Source organism: Drosophila willistoni (assembly GCF_018902025.1).
Source record: "Drosophila willistoni isolate 14030-0811.24 chromosome 2R unlocalized genomic scaffold, UCI_dwil_1.1 Seg200, whole genome shotgun sequence".
Classification (NCBI taxonomy): Eukaryota; Metazoa; Arthropoda; class Insecta; order Diptera; family Drosophilidae; genus Drosophila; species Drosophila willistoni.
In genome coordinates, this window is record NW_025814051.1 from 7049882 (window position 1) to 7071866 (window position 21985).

A 21985-nucleotide genomic window follows, 5' to 3' on the forward strand; every position below is an offset into this window, starting at 1 on the left:
GATAGGTATATCGATTTCGCACCCGTTGTATTTTTTTAGCGATTGTCGAAGCGGTTACAAGTACAAGGGCTGCAAACTCGAAAATATTTAGCTGTGGTCTAAGACGAACTGGTTCGTTTAACTACTAATTGCATTTGAAATTGAATAACTTAACTAGAATGATGATGGCTGATTAAAGAGCAAAGCTTCATTTAAAATGGAATACAGTAAAAAATTCCTCCCAATAGTGATTAATTTTTGTGACACCCTGTACTGATCTATTAAGTATTTAAATACATTTATCCTACTCGCCCAAAAAGCTTGCCCATCTCTAAGGCAATAAACCAAATAACGGATCTACCGATCCGCCTCGTTTCCGACCACCAAACGTGATTCTAATTTTTGATATTTGAGTTTTAAAAATAATAACTATTTAATTTTCTACTTTTTTTTTTACCCCATTAACTGAGTAAGTATTATAAAAACAATTAATTAATTAATTATTAATTAATTATATGGATTATCAAACGATCATGGAATTTAAATATATACATAGACAAATGTCTAGTTTAATGCAAATGGCTGAAGTTCACGAAGAAAAAAATGGCGCTGGCGCCTTGGAAATGCAAAGTGTTAAAAAAGATGAAAAGCAACAGCAGCCCGAACCCAAGCACTTGGCCCTTTTAGCCGAAGATATTAACAATGTGAAGGAGACTGAGGTACTAACACCTGTGGATAAGACAAAGTTTCTGATGCCTCAGCCGCCACCACCGCCGCCGCCGACACCTGTGCAAACTCCCGCCAATAGGGCAGCAACTCTATCACCCCTCCAAATGCCGTTAGAAAGTGCCGAAGATGATGAGACAAATTCTGAGAAATGGGAAGATCCGTGTGCCCCCCCGCCGCCGCCTCCATTGCCAACAAACGCTTTGATATCATCAAGCATGGGTTACATTAAATTGACCGCTATCAAGCTGAAGGATGCCCTAGAGGAGGCAATTAGTAAACGAGAGACCAACAAGCAACAAAATGCGAATACAAAAGAGGTAAGAGATTCGAAATAAAGGCGGGATGGGCCAGGGATGGAGCAAAAACAAATATATTCATGTCAGATATCTATAGTTTCTGACATTTCAATTGGTTTTTTAATGTCACCTAGACAAGTTAGGAAAATTTAAGTTACAATTAAAGTCGTTTATTTGAAGTTCGATTCATTTTTTTTTTGTTTGGATTTATAATGTAAATTAAACAAAGTATTTAACAGATATCCATAAACCAAAAACCCAAAAAGATATATAAATGTTTAAACTGCACAGTAGCGGAATCAGTTTGGTAGGTTAAATGTTATTTAAGTTCGTAATTTTCATTCAATATTCAATAATAAAGTCTTTTATAGATGTCGTCGACTATTAATGAATTATTTGTTATCTAAATGCATGGCCGCTTGAGAATGGTTGCCCTTAAATCCGCTCCTGCCTAAAATGTATTAAAAATATAATTTCTAAACCTTTTTCTTTTGTTTTGCATAAAATCAGACTTGAAGAAAGTTGTTTTATTATTTATTATTTATGTATTTAAAGAGTTTATTTTCTTTTATTTTATTCTTTAATTGGATTATCATCTCACTAGAAGATGCTCAAAAAGAGATTTCTTTATATATTCCTATTTTATTATTGTTTTTTAGTTTTGTACTATATGCATATTTAATTCTTTTTTTTTTAGTTGAAGAAGATTAAAGGTGATACAATGGAAATGTTTGTCATGTCTACCGCAAGCATCACCAATTTGTCCTGCTGTAAGGATTTGATTTTGCATCCTGCATTCAATAAGCCTTTGTCCATTTTACAATTGGATAGACTACGTAAAATATCCCATCTGATGGCAAAACAAAGTGCAATTGGTAAACAAATTCTCTCCAAAGAGGCCATACCATTGCCATCGTCATCATTATCAGCAGCAGATGGTGTTGGTGATGATGGTTTGACTTTGCAAGTCCTTTCGGCAAGAGCATCGACACCATATACTCAACCCACATCAAGTATATTGTCCTGTACTGGTGTCAGTTGTGATTTAGATCACGAGTCACCCAGAAAAAAACCAACTGCAGCAGAAGCAACAGGAACAACCACAATGTTGGCACCACAAGAACAACGGCCAAAACGCTTAGCAGCTTCTGCGACTAATCCAAAGGCAACAGCACTTGCAGCAGCAGCAGCTGGTACACAAGGAATACGCAGGTCTAAGAGTGGAACACGCAAAACGGCAACCTCCACAATAACAACGCATTACGCTCGATCCGATCTAATTGATATACGTAATGGCATGTTCAATGCCTTGATGCATCGCTCCAAGGAGAGTTTCGTCATGCCACGCATCGCCACCTGCGATGACATTGAACTGGAGGCACGTTTGCGACGCATGAATCTTTGGCGTGTCTCGGATGGGCAACGTTTCAAGGCCCGAACAATTTCCAACAGTAATACTAACTATAATAATAATGAATGTATGCCTGCATTCTATAAAAATAAGAATAAACCTCAACTGATCAGCGATGAGTCCATTATACAAAGTCAACCGCCACAACCGCAAACCGAATTTCAGGTAAGCTTATCTCTAAATTTAAATATTTACTATGCATATATAATATACATATACAAATATTATATATACAATTAGTTATGATTAATATTCCAATGACCTTCAAATTGTTGTAAAAGAATTGGTTCTAATTTGTTTTTAGATTTGTTTGATTTTTACACTGTTAGATTAAAAATTATTTATTGGTCCAAAGTTGTTACTTTTTGAGGCAGAAAATCTGGCAGGAAAACTAAACTTTGAATGAAAACTTTGAAACCATTTATGTAATAGATCAAAAAACTTTAGAAAAAATTAACATGACCATATGAACAAAATTCGGGTGTCCGGTGCTAAAAATCGTTTAAATGTGTACCCAATTCAATTTTAAATTCTGGTGCTAAGATCCTTTTAAAGTGGACCCCATTCAATTTTGAATTTTTAGGTTTAGGACATATTTACCAAAACAATATAAAACCAAAAGGTTATAAATAGAATTGGATGCTACATAACCTTAAAAATGGACAAAAAATTGATAATTTAGGTTAGGATATCTCCCAAATATTTCTACAATCGGAATTTTCTACAATTGAACCCTCTAATGCTCGTGAGTTTTTAATCGATTGCCATAAAATAAACTAATACTGTTTTGAAACTTTTAAAAATATTTTTGAATTTTTATAGGAAGAAATTAAACTTTTAAACATAACTTAATATCCCAATAGATTTGAAAAATGGTCAGTATTAATGATTTTATAAAGAATCTAATTGTTGTTTGAGGCACTCCTAGACATTAGAGGGTTAAGCTTTGTATATTAGCTAAGCCAGAGTAAAACTATATGTACATTAAAACCTCAAATTCCCAAGCTATAGTGTAGTGTGAACTTTGGGCCTAAGTTTTGTAGGCCTGTGTTTGTTTTATTTATGAATCGATTTAGCTAGAAATTTCTTTTTTGTTGTTATAAAGTTTAAGTTTTAAGAATAGCAGAAACTAACGTTAGCAAGTAATGAAAATAGAAAATAGAAAAATTCTTAATTTAATTTTAATATTTTTATTAAAAAAAATTCGTAGTAACTGACAACAACACAACAAACAAAATGCTGATCATTCGCCGCTTAGTTTATCCTTGTGTAGATAATGGCATTTGCCATTAATTTCACGTAGACGCTGAGCAGCCTGTTCAGGTGTTAGATCCCTTTGAACCATGGCCAACAATTCGAAACCCACCATGAATTTGCGCACCGTTGCCGATCGCAGCAAAGGCGGATAGTACATGGCATGCAATGTCCAATGGGCACTCGAGGCATGTGCATGCTCTGGTCCTGTCGGTGCCCCATGCCAGCCCATCGAATAGGGAAACGAACATTGAAATAGATTATCATATTTTGTGGTTAACTCCTTAATGGTCACCGCCAGATTCTCACGTTGTCTCAATGTTAGATCATTGATGCGTTTGTTATTATTACGCGAAATTAAAAGGGTTTCAAATGGCCAAGCTGCCCAATAGGGTACAACAACCAACCAATCGGGATTTTCGATAACAATGCGTTCCTTTTTCTGTAGCTCCCGGTCCACATAGTCAGCCAACATGGGACGCTCATGTGTGCCATAGTAAGCTCGTAGACGTTCCTGTTTCAATTGTGGTTCTGTGGGCAAAAATGAGCATGCCCAGATCTGACAATGCGGATGAGGATTTGAACAGCCCATGGCAGAGCCTTTGTTCTCGAATATCTGAACCCAAGCGTATTTGGCACTTAGCTCATTAAATTGTTGAATCCATCTGAAACGAAAAGGATAAGAAATTAGTGGATATTATTTATAACGATTTTATAGAGAACATGGACAGATAATTAGTTTTGGTTGAGGAGTCTGGTCAAAAATCAAGATGTATTTTGTAATTTTCTTTAACATTATATGAGAGCTCAATATTTTGGGAGGTGCTCAGACCCCTCCCCTTATACATATGCCTGAGATTAGATCTGGATTAGAGCGTCTTAAGTTTTAACTTTATCTTAAGTATGCTTATTAACATTGGCGGATCTAGTTATAAATTCTAGAGGGTAAAATGGTTAATGCAGATATTTTAAGGGGGAAAACATTTCCCTCCCCTCCCTTCTCCTACGAGGATCTGTCACTGCTATTAATTAGCCAATCGAATCGAATCTTTATTCGTTTATACTCACTCATCAATAACCACTTGAATTTCCTTGGCACTCATTGTGGGCAAGGTCAAGTTTGATTTGGGATGAAAGCACATAACCCGGCAAGTTCCTCGTGCAGGTGCCACCTGAAATAAAGGATCATCGCTGCTAGGTGGCGTTGGCACCTGTTCCACCAGAGCGGGAAAATCATTATCAAACACGTAGGTGCTCCTATACTTGGGAGTTATCTGTAAACACATACAAACAAGTGTTGAATATAAATAGAGTCAAAAATATTAATGGAAAATTTCAAAAATTTACAATGCCATTTGGTCTCTCTACACCGGGACAAAGTGGATTTGTTGGATCAAAATCCGGTAGATCATTTTCTTGTGCTTTCTCCTGTTGGCCCGACCATGGACGGAGCATGCGATGTGGACACACCAGAACCCATTGGCCAGTCAATGGATTTAGTCTACGATGTTGGTGTTCTTGATGAAGAGACGAAAAAACTTTATTAGATTTTGGAGTGTATTTCTCAGTGAAACTATTTACCAGCGGCAACAAATTGCATCTCAAATTGTCGTATCAGTCGATTTGGAATCTGATTACAAACTGTTTATTATTTAGTTCAGTTGAGGTTCACGAGGCGGCAGAATGTCAACTGATTAACCATTTTTGTTTGCATGTTTCTTTGCTAAATTTGAGTTTCGTTGTTGTTTTAATGATTTCAGAAAGCGCACTGTTGTTTCCCCTCATTTATAGGCTCTCTCTTTTCTCCCGCTCCCTCTCTAGTTCTCTGCCTTTCTCTTTGTCATCGTTAATTTACTTAGGTTCACTTAAACGGTTTTTATCAGTTATTAAAAGTGCCTCTTCTCTCCTCTGACTCTCTCTTTTTGTGGATTTTCCACCCGCAGCAACAGCTGGTCACTGTTACGACTACTAGAGATGTGCAATTTCTTAATTATGCGATAGTCTTTTTTTTACAATTTTAATTTCAATTGGGCGCAAATTTTAAATATATTGTTTATAATCATTTATAAAAATATGTCTATTATGTAAAATATTAATACTTTGTTCATTTCAGTGCATTTATAAATTATTACTTTAGTAAATTTAAACGCTTTAAAGTGCAACTTGTTAGAAATAGGCAGTTTTAGTTTTAAACTTTCAAATAGTCGAATTTTGGGTTAATTTTAAGCTTAATTAAAATTTTATAATTTGTATCAAATATTTACAATATTTATTTGGAAAAAAATTATTTACGGTTCCTGGAAAATATTATTCTAACCTTGGATTTATGCCACCTACGGCTCCTGTGTTGAAATTTTTTCAATATTATATCCTCGAATATTTATTCAAGGACTACCCTTTCATAAATTTTTTTTCTTTGTATTAGTATACCAATCACTCTCATTGTTTTTATACCATACACCCATAGGGTGAAATGGTATATTAAAGTCGCCAAAATGTATGTAACAGGCAGAAGGAAGCATCTGCGACCCCACAAAGTATATATATATTCTTGATCAGGATCAACAACCGAGTCGATCTAGCCATGTCCGTCTGTCCGTCCGTCCGTCCGTATGAACACCTAGATCTCGGAGACTATAAGAGCTAGAGCCACCAAATTTGGTATGCTCTCGTATATCTCGTGTAGTATGTACGCTTATCGAGTTTGTTTAAAATTTTTGCCACGCCCCCTTCCGCCCCCGGAATTTACAAAAAACTGATTTTCTTAAAAACTATGTAAGCTACCGACATTAAATTTGGTATGTAAGCTAGCTTAATAGACGCGCAGATATTGACTATTTAAAAATTTTGCCACGCCCATTTCCGCCCCCGCAAATTAAACAAAACTGATTTTCTCGAAAACTAACAAAGCTAAAGTCACCAAATTTAGTATGTATATTGGCTTAGTATGCGCGCAGAATACATATATTTTAACATGTTGCCACGCCCACTTCCGCCTCCATAATTTAGAAAAAACCGATTGGCTCTTGCAATTTTTTGACCATCGCGATCAAATTTGGCAGACTAATAAATCTTATCTATTTCTATCAAACTACCAAATTTGATTGAAATCGGACTAGAAACATACAAAATATACGTATGAACATATTTTGCTACGCGATCCATAAGGGCAGAATTGGCAACGGCCAAACGGGTAGAGTGAGCGAGATAGCATATGCTATGAGGCATGTTAAAACAATTTAATAGACATACATTTGGATTTCAAAATTTTAAATATTTGTTTCACCTGGTGTATGGTATACCCAAGTCGGCGAGACGACTTACTTACTTCATCATTTTTCATACCTTTTTCAATTACTAAAGCTGATGATTTGTATTTCTTTCGCTTAAATATTTTAAAAATATTTGCACATTGTGGCTGTTTCAAATTTTACATATTTTTTGCCAATAACTTACCAAAACCGTCCACTGTGCGACAAAAAATATTTTACGTCTAATCTATGAAATCTAAAATTTGGGAAGAAAAATTTAGACCTCATGTTTTTAAGTTGTCCATTTCTTCCTCTATAAATAAATAATTGGAGATAAAAGAAATTGTCTTTGGAATGACAGAATACTGAAGGATGGTTTTATATTCATTTGTATACTAAAAAAATTATTAATTTTATAAATCTAAAAATCTAAATCTAAAATTCTCATAATTTGTATTCCTTTTCTTAGGATCCTGCTATTGTTAATCAAAGACGCATTGGCAGTGGTCGTTTTAGTCATACTAAATGGTCATACAATAATTTGGATCATCATACACAATCGTATATAAATCATAAATCACAATTGGATGATGTAAATGGAAAATATCATAATAATAATAATAATGCCAATAATGGTAATATGACCATGATGCAATTCTATGATAATGGAGATATTGGTAGCACGAAATTATCATCAAATGGACGACCCAATACTCCAATAATGGGCATGTCCAATAACCATCATCATAATCATCATCATCATCAGCAGCAAAATCATCATCATCATAATCGCATTGAGAATGAATCGTTAAAATCGAATGAATCTAGTGAAGATTTAAATAAAGCCAATGAGAATTATGTTAAACGTGTTATGTCTGGATTTTTAGTTGTATCCAAACCAAAGTCACGTGAACTGGAAGAAAAGCACAACCATCGACGTTATAGAAATCAGCAAAACGAAGAACCGGAATGGTTTAGTTGTGGTCCAACCTCACGACTAGATACCATTGAGCTATGTGGCTTCAGTGAAGATGAGCAGGAAGAGAAACACAAGGAGGCTCATTCTAAATCCAATGATTTGGATAGAGATGTGCAGAAACACAAGGTAAATTGTACTACATTTTCCATTTATTTGTTTATTTTAATCCACTTCCGTTTCAGTTGGATCAGAGTAAATACAAATGGACTCATCCGGATACCATTACACGCAATAAATTTATACCCAAACATGATAGCAACAATAACAATAATTTGGATAATATGAATAACAAACCGATGGCTAATGATAATATGATGTCAATGACTAAAGATAATCGTGCTCCTCGATCATATCAAAATCAAATCAGTCACGATAGTCAAAACTATCAGCCACAACCACATAAGCAATCCTCCTCGAACATCTCAAATAACTCGAAATTTATGTCATTCTTTGCCCCCAGCGAGAGGAGTGCCTCGTCTTCCTCATTGAATGAGTTCTTTAAGCAGGCAATGAATCACAATCCTATACATCAGACAACAACAACAGAGCTACCCAAGAGTTTGGGGCATATGCCATCGGTGGATCAATTGGAGGCCAAATGGCGTCGTAATTCTCTTACCCTGCCCCCATCACAGTCAACTAACAATGTCAATGGTTCTGATCATAGTAAACAAACAGATAATTTCCAAAAATTAATTGGTGCTCTGAATGTGGTCAAACCTCAAGTGCAACAGCAACAACAACAACAGAATTCTGTTCCTTCGGATGCCATATCGAATTTTATAATGCAACAGCAGCAATATCAGCAACAACAACAAAAGCAACATATACTCATACAACAACAGCAACAGCAGACTGCATTTTTGGCTGGACTTCAATTGAAGGCCATTTTGGGACGTGCTGATACTCAATTACTTTTGTTACGTTTAACCAAAGGTTAGAAACGATTTTCTGAAAGATATCGCTTGAGTTTTAATATCTTATTTAATGGTTTACTTTCCTTTATTCTAGGTGAAATCTCTAAGCACGGTCTTTTAGTCCAATTGGCCAATCCTCGTCTTTCTAATATGGATCGTGAGGCAATTACAGCTGTACTTCAGTTTACTAATACCCAGCAACAGCAGCAGCAACATCAACAGCAACTCGAGATGCTCTCCAGTACTGTGATTGCCAGTCAATTGCAAAATCTTCATAATTTGGCTATAGTGCAGCAAACTTTGGCTGTCAGGCAGCAACAACAACAGCAGCAATTGACTCAACAACAGCCGCAGCTATCCCAGGAAGATTTGCAGGTAATATATATATTAGTTTGGTAGCTTGGCTATAATTTGTAATCGAGAATTGTCTTAAAAAGTCTTAGAAAATAGATTAAAACGTTGACCCAAATAGGGGAAGAGAATTGGAGGTCGAGGTCAAGGTCTGCCCCTTTTTACTTAACATGATTAACCAATAATTTTCTATTTACAGGCCCATGCCAATATTATAATGCGTAATGCAGTAATGAAACGTAAAATGGAGGAACAAAGTTCAAAAATAACTCATGGCGGTTCAGCAACAGTAAAGCAACAGCATCAACAATCACGAGGTTCCTTTTCAACTGCCAACAATAATTTGCATGGACAACAACAACAGCAGCAGCGTAATTCACGTCAAGAGACATCATCGAATGCCTTACTCAATGCCTTAATCTATGGCAATAATAACTATCAACAGCAGCAACAACAACAGCAACAATCATCGCATTCCAATTCACGTCGTTTTGTGGAGAATTCAAATTCTCAAGGATCTGCGGCTGCTGATATGACGCGACAGTCGCATTTTCCGGCAACAGCATCTTACCAACAGGCAACACAAAATCAACATCACCAGCAACAACAGCATCAATCGCATACACGCCACAACAACAACAAGCAGATTCAATCTACTCATCAAACTATGGCCATGTTGCCAAGTGGAGGAGGTAAGTGCAAGTGAAATTTGTGAATAAAATCTTTGAATCTTATATACAGTGACTTGACTTGCTAAAATATCATTCCATATCATAAATCAATTTTTTTTTTGGAATCTATATGAATTTGGGTTTTGAGCTGAAATTGACAAACATAACAGTTTATTAGGGTTATTTGGCGCTTCGTTTTTTGTAAAGGTCTTGGAAAACGTAACGTTTAATGTGACCACTTAAATGAACAGTTAATACATTGTGTAACTTTTGATAAAGAATACATTTAGTTGGGATTTAACGTTAAAAAGTTATAGTTGGTTTTTCAAACAATTTACACTTGGTTTTTATTTTAATTAAAAAAATTTTTCCGAAAAAAAAACAACTTTCATTAAATATATTTTTATACCCTTGCATTTTGGTCAGAAGTGTGCAACGCTAGAAGGAAGACCATATGAAGTATATATATTCTTGATCAGCACGACGAGATGAGTTTATATAGCCATGTCCGTCCGTCTGGATTAACGCAAACTCCTCCTAGACCGTTGGATTTTGCATGTAGGCTTGTAGATACTGCAGGGTTTGACTTTGATCAATATCTTCGTTATTTCCTATGCTAAGATTGTAGGCCGATCTTTCGCAAACATTAGCCTTTTTTGATAAAACGTTTTGCCACTGTGACGGCTATGGGAAAGAGTTACCAAAAAAGTTACAAGGGTATACAAACTTTGACGCGGTCTAAATTAGCCCCGGCCCTCTCGTTATAAATAAACCTTTCTGTAGCACCAACAATTTTGATTGTTGTCCAGATTGGTTAGGATCTTTATTATGCCTCCTAACTTCACCGTTTATACGGGAGCTGTCTGATATAGTAATCTGATCCGTCTGATTCTGTACTTACTTAAAAAGTACTTACATACAATTGTGTAAATTAATTGATATAAACGAATTAACCGCGATAAGTAGTTAATCGATTTTGCAAGCTATTTTAGTTAACATCGAAACCATTTCTTAGCGAGCAATAACTAACTTTTGTGGTTAGAAAATACAATAAAGTTTGTCTACTACGAAGTTAAGTTTATTATCCAAAAATACCCTACGAAAATACTGTCGTAGGACACTAATCCTTTTTCGAATCTTATAATAACTCGACTGCGTCCCAACTTCTTCTATTTAGAATGCAACTTTTAAAAAACATCATTGATTAAATTTTAGAAAGATTTTTATCATAATCCTCTTAGCAAATTAAAAAAGTTTTTTAGAAACCATTTTTAGCTTCAATTTTTAAAATATTGTTTACAATATTCTACCCAAACCTTATGCACATTAATTAGCACTAAATGTAACTTTCTTTTTCTCCTTGCGATACATCTCGGGAATATCTGAATCACTGGTATAGCTCGAATCCGAGAGAGGTTCTAGATTACCATCTTTATCACCGAATAGCATACGTTCCAGCAAATTCATTTGGACACGCATAATGGAGACCAAGCAATAGGATCTCTCCAAGCTCACCCGATAATTCAAATTTTTCTCATATTCAGTGAGCTCCTCCTTAATAATGATACGCCGCGTGTTGGCCTCATATCTTTCCTGATCATCCAGCTCCCGTCGTATATTCTGGGACACGGTGCGATTATTTCTACGATAACCTTTACGCATGCCAAACCAATTTCGACAACAACTCCACCAATGGCCATATTCCAAATGAAGAAATTGAATGAAATTGATTTGTCGCTTTTCTTTTTCTTTCGCCATCTTATCGACTTCTTCGAAATAGGCAGAAATTGTAGAGGCAAATACATTGATTAGAATTATAGCGAGAACAAAGACCAAAATGAGATATAAAATGACACCAACTAATGAGCCACCAAAGAACATATCCGCCGAATTCAAATGCGATGTAAATCCCATAGCAAAACACATGCACGAGACAATGCTATTTGTTAAATAATAGAAATTTAGGCTATAATCGCCATTAATTATCGATACGGATATACCGAATGCCATTAGAAATATTAGTATAATAACAGCCGTACTTATTAACGCTGACCAGGCCACATATAGAGTTCTTGTAAAGACTTGAAAGACGGAGGCAAACTGAAAAACTTTCCACAAACGTATCGTAGTCAGAGAAATGAGAAAGCCCATGACAACCAGAGTAAACAGAAATAAACGGATGGGACGATGGAAATCATAAAATTCCGTTTCGGCCGCCTTTTCCACTATATTCAAAATATTATCCACTTCTGTGCTACGCATTACGGTTAACATTAATAGAAAAACATTAAGTAAACATATAATTATATCCAATTGATTCCATCTCTTGCGTATCTCTCGTGGATCAAACCATATCTTAACCACCAAAGCACTCATAAATTGAAGAAGAGCAAGAAAATAAAATATTACAATTATAAACTCCAAACTACTTTGCTGGTGCAAATCGGCTATTAGAAAAGCGCTTTCCAGCTTTATAGATGGTATTTGAATGCCAAATGCTGTATTTTCCACCAGCAAGGTGCACATAGTGAACATATTGGCATCGGCATTATATAACGTGAAATCCATAAAAAGAGCCGATGTATTGTAATTTATCCAACTGTAATCCTTCAAATGTTTCAAAAAAATCTTGTTGTCTTTCTTACTTAGTTTTAGGAAGGCTACATAGCCATTTAGTTCGGGATACGTATGAAATGAGCCATAATGTTCAAAATTTAATAATAGACCATTTAATAAACTTGGATTATGAACCAAAGGTTGCCACGGTTCATAAATACGCCAAAATTTCTCAGTATAGTGTATACGTTGATATGGCAATTGCCATTCTGGTAAAAATGTCCGAACATCCCATTCCGGGGCATCTAGACCTATATGATTATCGACAGGACGAACTTGTCGTAATCTCACAACGCCCAACATTTTGATTTGCTCAATTGGCTCCCAGGCATCGTGATGATTTAAATTCGAATCAAATGGATTAATCAATGTCGTCTCAATGTAATCATACACCGTATTAAGATGATATATTTGATTTAATCCCAAGGTACTAGATTGATTTTCATACAATAATCGTTGAACATTCCTTATATTATAATATAGAATGACATCTTGTTGTACCAAGACAAATGCTAATAGCATTATGAAATATGAACCATATATATAAACATCTTTTGCTATAATATGATATTTTTGATTTAACTTTTCATTACGATGTTCCTCAGTGATTTTCAATTGAGAGCGTAAACTTCTTAAACGCATCTTTAAATAATCGTAATGATTATAATGTCCTGTCTCTGGTTTCTCCTGATACTGACGTTCAAGTCCCCATGTGGCCGCATCAATTGCCAATACCACAAACTTAATGGGATCAAAGAACAGAAATTGTAATAATAATATTAAAACAATGGTATTAAGCATTGTTTTAAACATTTTCATCTCATGTTCGAATCCAGAAAATACACAAACCATGACCAAGCTTACTATTAGCACAATGACCGTTACCACAAAGAATATTATGTTGTTTAATCTGGTGCGATTCATGTTTTTAAATTGTTTTGCAACTCGATTTATCTCTATAATCTTACGTATGAGCTGAGTTGTTGGATTTTACAAAGACTACTTTGTGTGTGTTTTATTTTTATTTTGGTTTTTCAAAGTATTTGTCATAAAATTTATCACAATAATATTGAAACCTGACGCACGCCCGCGTCTAAAAATAAGTTTAAATGCAAGAGCAGTTTTTCAGAGGTTTTTCAAAACATTTGCCTAGGAAAATCTTTTTGCAATTTCTATTGATTTCGAAATCTGCTTTCTATATGAAGAGAATGAATATCATTAAATTGTCAAGTGTTTGTGTCTATAAGAAGTAGTCCTTAAATTTTCGTACTTTTCTTGGGAAACTTTATAACTTTTACAATTGAGAGTTTAATATAAAAGAGAAAGTGAGATAGTTAACATGTTTAGCTTTAATAGTTCATAACTGTGAGAAAGAAAAGATGTTAATTTTTAAATATTTTAACCCTGTTTTAACAAAAGACTGTTAGCACTTACGTGTTAAAGAGGGAGAAAAGATTGTATTGGCTTCTTTAATCTTTATTCTCAAAATTTGTTCACCATTTCAAGACACTTTGTCTCACAAGGAGAACTTCAGGTATGCGAATCACCGATTTCTATATTTTCCTTTTAAATCGCTTTTAAAGCTATAACTTCAGATAAAGCAAACAATTTAAATTTAAAAATACAAAAACTATATTTGCAAGAATTTGAAAGGATTTACCCTGAACTAACTAATACGTTGAACACTTTAAACATGTTACTGGTTTTTATCGTACAACAAATAGTTAAATATGGTGAGTTTAGGTGTAAACTTGGAGTTATCTTTCGTCAATATTAACAAAACAAAAAGTACATGTATTTACATGCCGTCTGAAAAGCAGTGCAAATAAATAAATTTTCTTAAGTGCGCTTTCACGCAATGTTTATGAGCTGATTTAACGATCTCAGCAAACATTTACTTAAAAGCAACAAATACTTACATAAAAAAGTACCATAAATATGTCATTGAATGATTTTAAACTTGTGAGAGTAGCTGAGTGAAATTATATAGAAATCAAGATGACTGTTTTTTTCGGGTATTACATGTTGCATCAGTTAGAATGAAAGTCAATCTATATATAGATCTCTTTGCTTTAAAAGTGGGTAAAGGAATTACCTATTATGGCGTTAGTCAGTCTATACGTGAAAAGAACGTGACTTTTCGAGAATTTCCTTGTGATCAATTGCTTTTTAGTCGTAGTCTCCGTTAAATCAATGTTTCTTTGGAAACTATAATGCCTGGAGGGGGTACGTCAGGTGGTTAGTTAGCATAAAATATTTAAAAAATGCTTTTTAAAATATCTTTTTGTATTAGTTTTGATAAAAAGTGCTAAAAAACCAAGCGTGTGAATAAAAAGTCAAAAAATCACAATTAAATAAAAAATTTTGTGTTTAAAAAACTTCTCTAGATATTATTTAGTACTGCTAAGATAAATCTAGAGTCGATTTATATTGACTATAACTTGGGTTCAATTTATCCGTTCTTATTGAATTTTTATGATATGATGCTAAACTATCTCATTAGTAGATTTTTTTGTAAGGATACTCCCACTCATTCACCGATCGTATAACAATTAATGATATGGTGATCCGATCCGGAAGATTTTCATACTTCAATTTACCCAGGTTAAAGATTGCTTAAATAGTAGAAAGAGACAGAAGACGCAAAGAAAAGTAGCATACAAATTTGCTATAATTCTTAATACGAAAAATTACTTTAGTCCTGATTAGAAAGCTAACTTCGGCCAATTTTCTTCAAAAATTGTTTTTTCAAATATCCTTGAGAGACATTTGTAAACCTTTATTTTATTTTAATAAGAACTTTCATTGAATAAGCTGAGTTTGTCAAATGTTTATTTTTATATTTAAGGATATTTCTCACCAAGAATTAAACCTGTTCGATTGGGTGTGTGCTATAGTCTTCCAATTGTCTTTATCTCTCTTCAAATTGGGTTCGTGAAGTGAGGTGCCTAATCTTTTCAATGACTAAAGAATGCCAAAACTTATTTATTTAGAATTTTTTTCTGCGGCTGATCAAGAATACAGACTTTGCTTCCTTCTTTCCTTTTACTTACATTTTGTCAATTTCAATAGGTGCATGGTGAATTTAATTCACTTTCTTTTATGGTTTAGGAAAAAGAATATTAGTTGGTCTCATGGTATGTCGAAAAAATATATACAAACATAAGAACTGATTGAAATATTTCTTACTCTATTTAGGCGTACCTATTACTTATTTAAATCGAATAAGAATTTTCACGAAACACTCAACTTGTAAAAGTTTCCCAATAAAAAAAGAGCAATTAATCAGTATTTATCGTTCCTGAATACAATTTGTATATGTTTTCCGCTTAAGAATTCGTTTTCGTATCGGCCTATAGATAATTCTTTTGCCATTTCACACTCACCTTCCGGTTTGGATCCAATCAATTGTGAATTTCTAATTAATAAATTAAGTGTTCATTCACACTTGATTGAGTTTATCTGAAAGCAATATAAAGTGGATTTTCTTAAAGACTTGGGAATCTATGGGATGTGTGTGTGTGTGTGTACATTTCTGATGTGTCATGTGTTATTGATTATTAGTTTTGGTTTTTTCACTCTTAAAGTCAAATGTACACAATGTTGGGGGGCATTCCCCAAGTCGAAGTCGTTTAGGTATTTTGCATCTCGATTGTTGGTTGCTACTATTAGGCCATTGTTTTGTTTTCATTTTACAATTGTTTCGTCAAGCACGACTTGGTCGGGTCGGGACTTGTTGGGTGTCCATCATCATGTTCGTCATCTTTATCAGTAAATGGAATTGGAATGGGAATACACTTATGATTACGGGTAAAAAAAAGCGTGTCAAGAGCAAACCTCATAAAATCCGTCTCAAAGTTATTTTTTTTATTTAAAATACGTTTTTTTTTTATTTGTTTGTATTTGTTTTTTTGATTTTGAATTAAAATAAACATCAAGCAGCATGAGCTTTTGTCTGATTGATGGAGAGGAGCAGGCGGGATGGGGCTGGGCGGTGATGAGGAGTACTTATAATCTAGCTTAGATTTTAGGCGCTATGTGGATCATGAACTTTGCCAGCAAATAGAATGTTACCAGTCGACTCCTCCTCGATAAAGAACACAAATGGACGATTTACGTTAAACTCTTCAATGACTATGGAACCTCCGAATTTATTTTCAATTTCCACGACAGTTGCCGCATATGCTTCAGTGCCCTTCTCATTGACATCGATGCCGGCTTTTTGTAATATATTCGATACCTTCACCTTGCCAGCGACATCGGCGCCTCGTGTTAATCCTGGCAGAGATGCGGAATCCTCAAAAATCTCACGTATGCCAAGACCTTGTAATGTTTCCTTCATGTCACGCTGATAATCGAAACGGAATTTTGGTAAAATTACTTTAACCTTAACCTCTTCCATGGCCCATTGAGCACTCTTGAGTTCATCGTTCTCCAAATTATGGATCAAGTCGAAGATGCCATCGATTTCATGGGGCAATAGAACAAATAGAGAATTCTTTCCCTTATAGGGAAGACGTAGAATTTGTGCCTTTAGTTTGGCCGAGTTGTGATAGTAAAAGTAATCCGTCTGCTCCATGAAATCGGCACGAGTTTGTTCCTCCGCCTGACGGAAGAAGACTCCCTGATAGGTATTGACAAACTGGCGACGCCATTCACCATTAAAGTAGATGAGATTTGTGAGGAGCATAACACTATTTCTCACATTTTCCGCCGTGACCAATTTGCGTAATCTTCCCTGAGTGATATTACTGGCCCAATCATTGATGGCGGATGCTGCTGTCTCGGGTGCCCCATTGAAATCTAAAGCCTCCACTTCACTGTCATAGAAATGCTTCAAAGTGGCCGTAAATTTCTGCTGCGTTTCGATGAAATTGTCCGTAAAGAGTTTTGTACGCACATTCAATGTATTATGCACTTGATTTTCCTTCTTGAACGAGTTTAGTGTCTTGCGATAGAATTCTCTGACATTATTCTGTGATCTGATATCCGTTTGAGTATCAATTAGTTCACGTTGTGTCTGGGTATTTGCTCCAGCTGCCTCCGAGAGCAGGGCCAACACTAGTTTAATAGAGAATGGTGATATAATCACATTTTGTGCCGATGTCTCATTCTGCAAAATAGTTGTTAATAGACGCCAAGAAAATTGATCATGGGAATCACTACGAAATGGCACAAAAGTATCGATGACACCGAGTGCCGTTGGGGAGGAGGAGCTGTCCCCAGCCGCTGCTAACCCTGGCCCAGGTGTTGTTGGCAGAGGCACCAAATTGGTCTGAAATACGCCTTGCGGTGTCGTTACCGTCGGTACACAATTTCCATTAGCACCCAAAGTGATTAAAGCCAGCCAGGTTAATAAGTTTATCATTTTGACTCCTCTTTGGTTTTTTTTTTTTCGCCCACTTTCTTTATATCCGCTGTGATTTCTTTTAACTGTTGTTGATGGCGATCGAACGGTGGGAGTACCGTTTAGCACGCAGTTCCAATTGAGAGTGACTCAAAATGTTGAGAGAAGCAAAGTCTATATAAAAATCAAAAAGCACACAAAACCAGCTTCCAAGCTGGCTTCTGTATATATATATGTATATCTGTGTGTGTGCGAGTGGGAGTGCGAATGTATGCGTGTGTGAGTCCCAAAGTCATCTCCGCTTAGAATAGCGTCACAGTAAATTCTTCTCATTTCTTTTATTTGCTAAATTCTCGATATATACACAAAGTTGGAGGATTACCGTTGTACTATTCATTCTCTTTACTTTTATCATTTGGACGTCATCGAGTGAGTATGCTAAAAATAGGGAATTTCCAAAAGGGCAAATGATATACATACATATATGGCAAATGTTATAAAATTTGAATTAATTTTCTTTTTTTTTTCTTGAATTATCTGGCAACTCTGCTAACGACTTTTAATTAGTTAAAGTTTAAATTGTTATAAAATGAATTTATATATTTTTTTTTTTATCTTTTAAAATTGTATTCACTGAAAATAGTATTTTGTTTACATTTTGTTGCTAAACTTATTACATAAAAGATCGTTACTTCTTTAATTATTGAGAAAGGTCTTCTAATAGTTTTCGTAATTATCCGTTAATAATTATCTGTTCGGCATAATGTTTTACAGTTTTTTCAGAAATTAATACAAACCTGTTAGCAGTTTTATTATTTTAAAAATCGTTAATAATTACAAAATAAAGTTCGTTTCACTAATATTGGATGGGACTAATATTAGACACCTAGCAGTGTGGCAACTCTGAGATTCAGTTGACTCAAGCAATGTGGCAACTCCTAAATTGAACAGTGCTGCATAACATTTCTGTTTGCAGCTCTCTCACTCTCTCTCTCTATCTTTATCTCAGCTGTTTGTTAAATAACAACCCGGCACGACATTTTCATTGGATTTTGATTTCATGAATTGTTTTTAATTTGCTGCATATGCCATGCAAATACGTCGTCCTCGTGGTGTGACAGTACCTCAGTTAATGGTTGTTACTGCTATTGGATTTTTGGGTGGCGTTTATATTTGGAAGCCATTGATTTTGCGTTACAAAGAGGAGAATAAGTCAGAAAGTTCAAAAACTGCCCCAATAGAAAGTGCTGCAACAACGAATCAAGCAAAGTCTGATTACAATTTAAGAGCTTTTTATTGGAAATAATTGACTAATTTCTGCATTTATTTTTGTCTTTTTAGATGAGTTTCATTAATGGGATTAAAAGGTTTGCCTCAACAACCGTTGGCATGATGGCTATTGGCATCGGCTCAACTATTCTTGTTTTCGGCACTCATCGTCTTATAGTTAGTCCATATTTAAGTAAAAAACGTCGCCTTGAAGCTGAGGCCTGGGCCGAATATATATTTCAACAGGAATTGCAACAACAACAAAGCAAACATAACACCAACAACAACCATTGACGGTCAATCTCCCACATCTTCCACTGAAATTGAGGTCTTAACACCTTCTAACAATATGTAATCTTCTATGGCATAGTTTTGTCCAGAAGAATGGATATTATACACTTGATTCCCCCTTTTACAATTACCCCATCCCCTCCACCCCCGTCACTCTAAAAGAAATATAATTTTGTTATAATTAAGTTAAATAATCACATGAAAGTTTATTGAAAGAAATGTAACTGAATTGAAAACACGAACACAAACGAAATGAAAATATTACAAATATATATATATATAAAATAATAATAGCTAAATAAAAAAAAACACAGTTTATACATTGAAATTTAATTAAAATACAAATACAATTACTTAAAATGATTATAGAGCCCAAAGGTTTCTAAGTTCTGATGTTTTTTTAGTTTTTGTGTCTTTTGATCAATCTCTTGTTTCTTTGAATTTGATGTATGGTGAGAGGGATAAAAATTCCAAACCGAAAACGATTCATCAACACCGCCAGTTGCCAATTTGGTACCATCTGGACTCCACATCAAATAGAGGGCACCACGATCACAAAAACCCACTATATCAACAACCCTATTCAATGATGCAAGCACCAAAATCTCATACCTAGTTTGGCCTTTATCTTTAAGAGGAATTCAAGATGTATATAGATGAGAAGTCGGCTACATATCATTACACTTACCATTACGAATAATATTAACCAATAGCTCGCCAGTAATTTTACTGAATGTAATTGCACGGATCTTAATATCATCATCTTTACGTTTGTAACTGGCGACAATTTCACGACGCGGCACATGGACAATCACAAGTGAGGCAGGACAACGTTCCGCTAAAGGGAATGTCACAAAACTTATAGAAAACCATTCGAATAAAGAAATGTATTGTATGAACTAACCAATAACCAATTCCACACCTGTCCAGGGATGCCAATCCAAGCACACATTACACGTTTCCATAAGTGTTTTCCAAATAACCTTATGTCGGCGATAATCAAAGACAAAGATATGTCCATTTGCATCCGCAATGGCCAAGTAGCACATGCATGGTGAAAATTTGAGCATTGTTATTTTATAGTTTTGACTTTTCAATGTCTTTTGACCCATATCGGATAAATTGATAATCATTATGTGACCCGATCTTGTGCCGCATACAACTTCTTTACTATTATGATTCCATTCCAAGCATGTTATATAACCCACTGAGATATATTTGCCTTCAGTCACTAGGAATTCCACTTCGGTCTCAATTTTCCAAAATTCCACAACTAGGCACAAAAGAAAATGCAATGACTTAAAGACACATTGGGTTATTTTGTTTTGGTGTAAAACCAACCTGGAAATCCTCCATCTATATAGGCCATGGCTAAGTATTGGCCATCTGGGGAATATCTTAAAGCAGTTGGACACTTGACACCAAAGACCATGGTAGTTGCATCAGAGCCACGCCACACCATTACATCCTGACCAGTGGAAATTGCCATTTGATTGTTTATGGACCAATCCACCAAATTATTATCTGCATTGGGAGGTAACTTGTTTGTATTCAATTTTTTTTTTTTTTGCCGTTGTTCTTACCAAAATTTGAATACAATTCCGGCAACTCATGCGTTGCATTGGCATAGGCCTGGGGACGGGCTCGTGGTCTACACGGCCAATCCTCATAATTTCTAGAGCGTAAATCTAATTCAGACCAAGGACTAAATTGTAGCACACGATGTTCCCGCATATTGAATGTATTACTCATAAGTGAAATGAAACTATTTTGACGCCAATAATTAGAGTTTAGATAATTTGCTGTATTAAGTATATCCATATCTTCCTTGAGTTCAATGTACTTGAGATTAAAATCCGCATCTTGGCGCCTAAAACGTTTGGGTATAAAACGATCACCACATTTGAAGGCCAATTGGCGGGGTCTTAAATTTGTTTCATTCTAAATATTTAAGAGATATTATTAGAGGAAATCTTCTATTAACAATTTTTAGGCGGCACCTTATAGACTTCATGCTGCCAATCTTTGCGGCGTTCTTTTGTAAACGGATTAGAGGACTTTGGGTCCATTACATAACTATAATTAAAACTTTCACACAGACTCATAACGTTGCACAGACAATACAGAAATATTGAAACTGTTTTCCTTACTACAATTCACATAACACGAATGACCAGGAGATAGAAAAACAGACTAAAAAGAATAACTGTAATGTAGAAGTACTTCAAACTAGAAGAAGACTCAAGAGCGTAGCCAGGATTATAATGAAGGGGAGGAGCAAACATTTTGTTAGTTAATTTTATTATAAATTCTTACAAAAAAATAATAAAACTGTATTGTTAACTGAGTTGAATTGATACTATAAATACTTTAAAATTGCATTTTAAATTGGTAGAATTCCTTAATAATGTATAAATTTGAATGTTGCAGCGGTAGAGGAGGCTGCGACACCCCCTACCCCCATGCCCACTTGGCTACAACCTTGCCGAGGGTTTCCCAGAAAGTTAACAAAGATTATTTACCTATAAAAATCCTGAACTTTTTATAGTTCTCGGAACTTAATTTTCGATTTCGGTTTTTTGTTGAGCACTTTATGTTGCGCTGTTCTTAAAACAATCTTCTAT

At 35.0% G+C, this 21985-nt stretch overlaps 6 protein-coding genes across 6 annotated transcripts; 2 read left to right on the plus strand and 4 right to left on the minus strand.

Moving 5' to 3' along the window:
• Positions 1–426: 426 nt before the first annotated feature.
• On the plus strand, positions 427–19738 carry LOC6643618 (protein cup). Its single transcript, XM_023176470.2, has 8 exons — positions 427–448; positions 536–1025; positions 1702–2580; positions 7390–8025; positions 8082–8835; positions 8911–9191; positions 9367–9859; positions 19143–19738. The coding sequence occupies exons 2-8, from the start codon at positions 540–542 to the stop codon at positions 19154–19156; spliced, it is 3543 nt and encodes a 1180-aa protein (XP_023032238.1). The 5' UTR covers positions 427–448; positions 536–539; the 3' UTR covers positions 19157–19738.
• Positions 3590–5598, minus strand: LOC6643619 (probable galactose-1-phosphate uridylyltransferase). The gene is made up of 4 exons (XM_002066396.4): positions 5251–5598; positions 5017–5186; positions 4738–4943; positions 3590–4334 (listed from the first exon to the last, which is right to left on the minus strand). The coding sequence occupies exons 1-4, from the start codon at positions 5267–5269 to the stop codon at positions 3659–3661; spliced, it is 1071 nt and encodes a 356-aa protein (XP_002066432.1). The 5' UTR covers positions 5270–5598; the 3' UTR covers positions 3590–3658.
• LOC6643620 (polycystic kidney disease protein 1-like 2) lies at positions 11030–13456 on the minus strand. Its single transcript, XM_002066397.3, has one exon. The coding sequence runs from the start codon at positions 13376–13378 to the stop codon at positions 11165–11167; it is 2214 nt and encodes a 737-aa protein (XP_002066433.1). The 5' UTR covers positions 13379–13456; the 3' UTR covers positions 11030–11164.
• Positions 16301–17954, minus strand: LOC6643701 (serine protease inhibitor 27A). The gene has a single exon (XM_002066398.4). It carries the CDS (start codon positions 17820–17822, stop codon positions 16482–16484), a length of 1341 nt encoding a protein of 446 aa, XP_002066434.1. The 5' UTR covers positions 17823–17954; the 3' UTR covers positions 16301–16481.
• LOC111518775 lies at positions 19004–19738 on the plus strand. Its single transcript, XM_023176472.2, has 2 exons — positions 19004–19070; positions 19143–19738. The coding sequence occupies exon 2, from the start codon at positions 19143–19145 to the stop codon at positions 19362–19364; it is 222 nt and encodes a 73-aa protein (XP_023032240.1). The 5' UTR covers positions 19004–19070; the 3' UTR covers positions 19365–19738.
• Positions 19543–21537, minus strand: LOC6643702 (protein cortex). Its single transcript, XM_002066399.4, has 6 exons — positions 21362–21537; positions 20945–21302; positions 20703–20885; positions 20266–20634; positions 20050–20199; positions 19543–19989 (listed from the first exon to the last, which is right to left on the minus strand). Exons 1-6 carry the CDS (start codon positions 21464–21466, stop codon positions 19712–19714), a joined length of 1443 nt encoding a protein of 480 aa, XP_002066435.1. The 5' UTR covers positions 21467–21537; the 3' UTR covers positions 19543–19711.
• Positions 21538–21985: the final 448 nt, after the last annotated feature.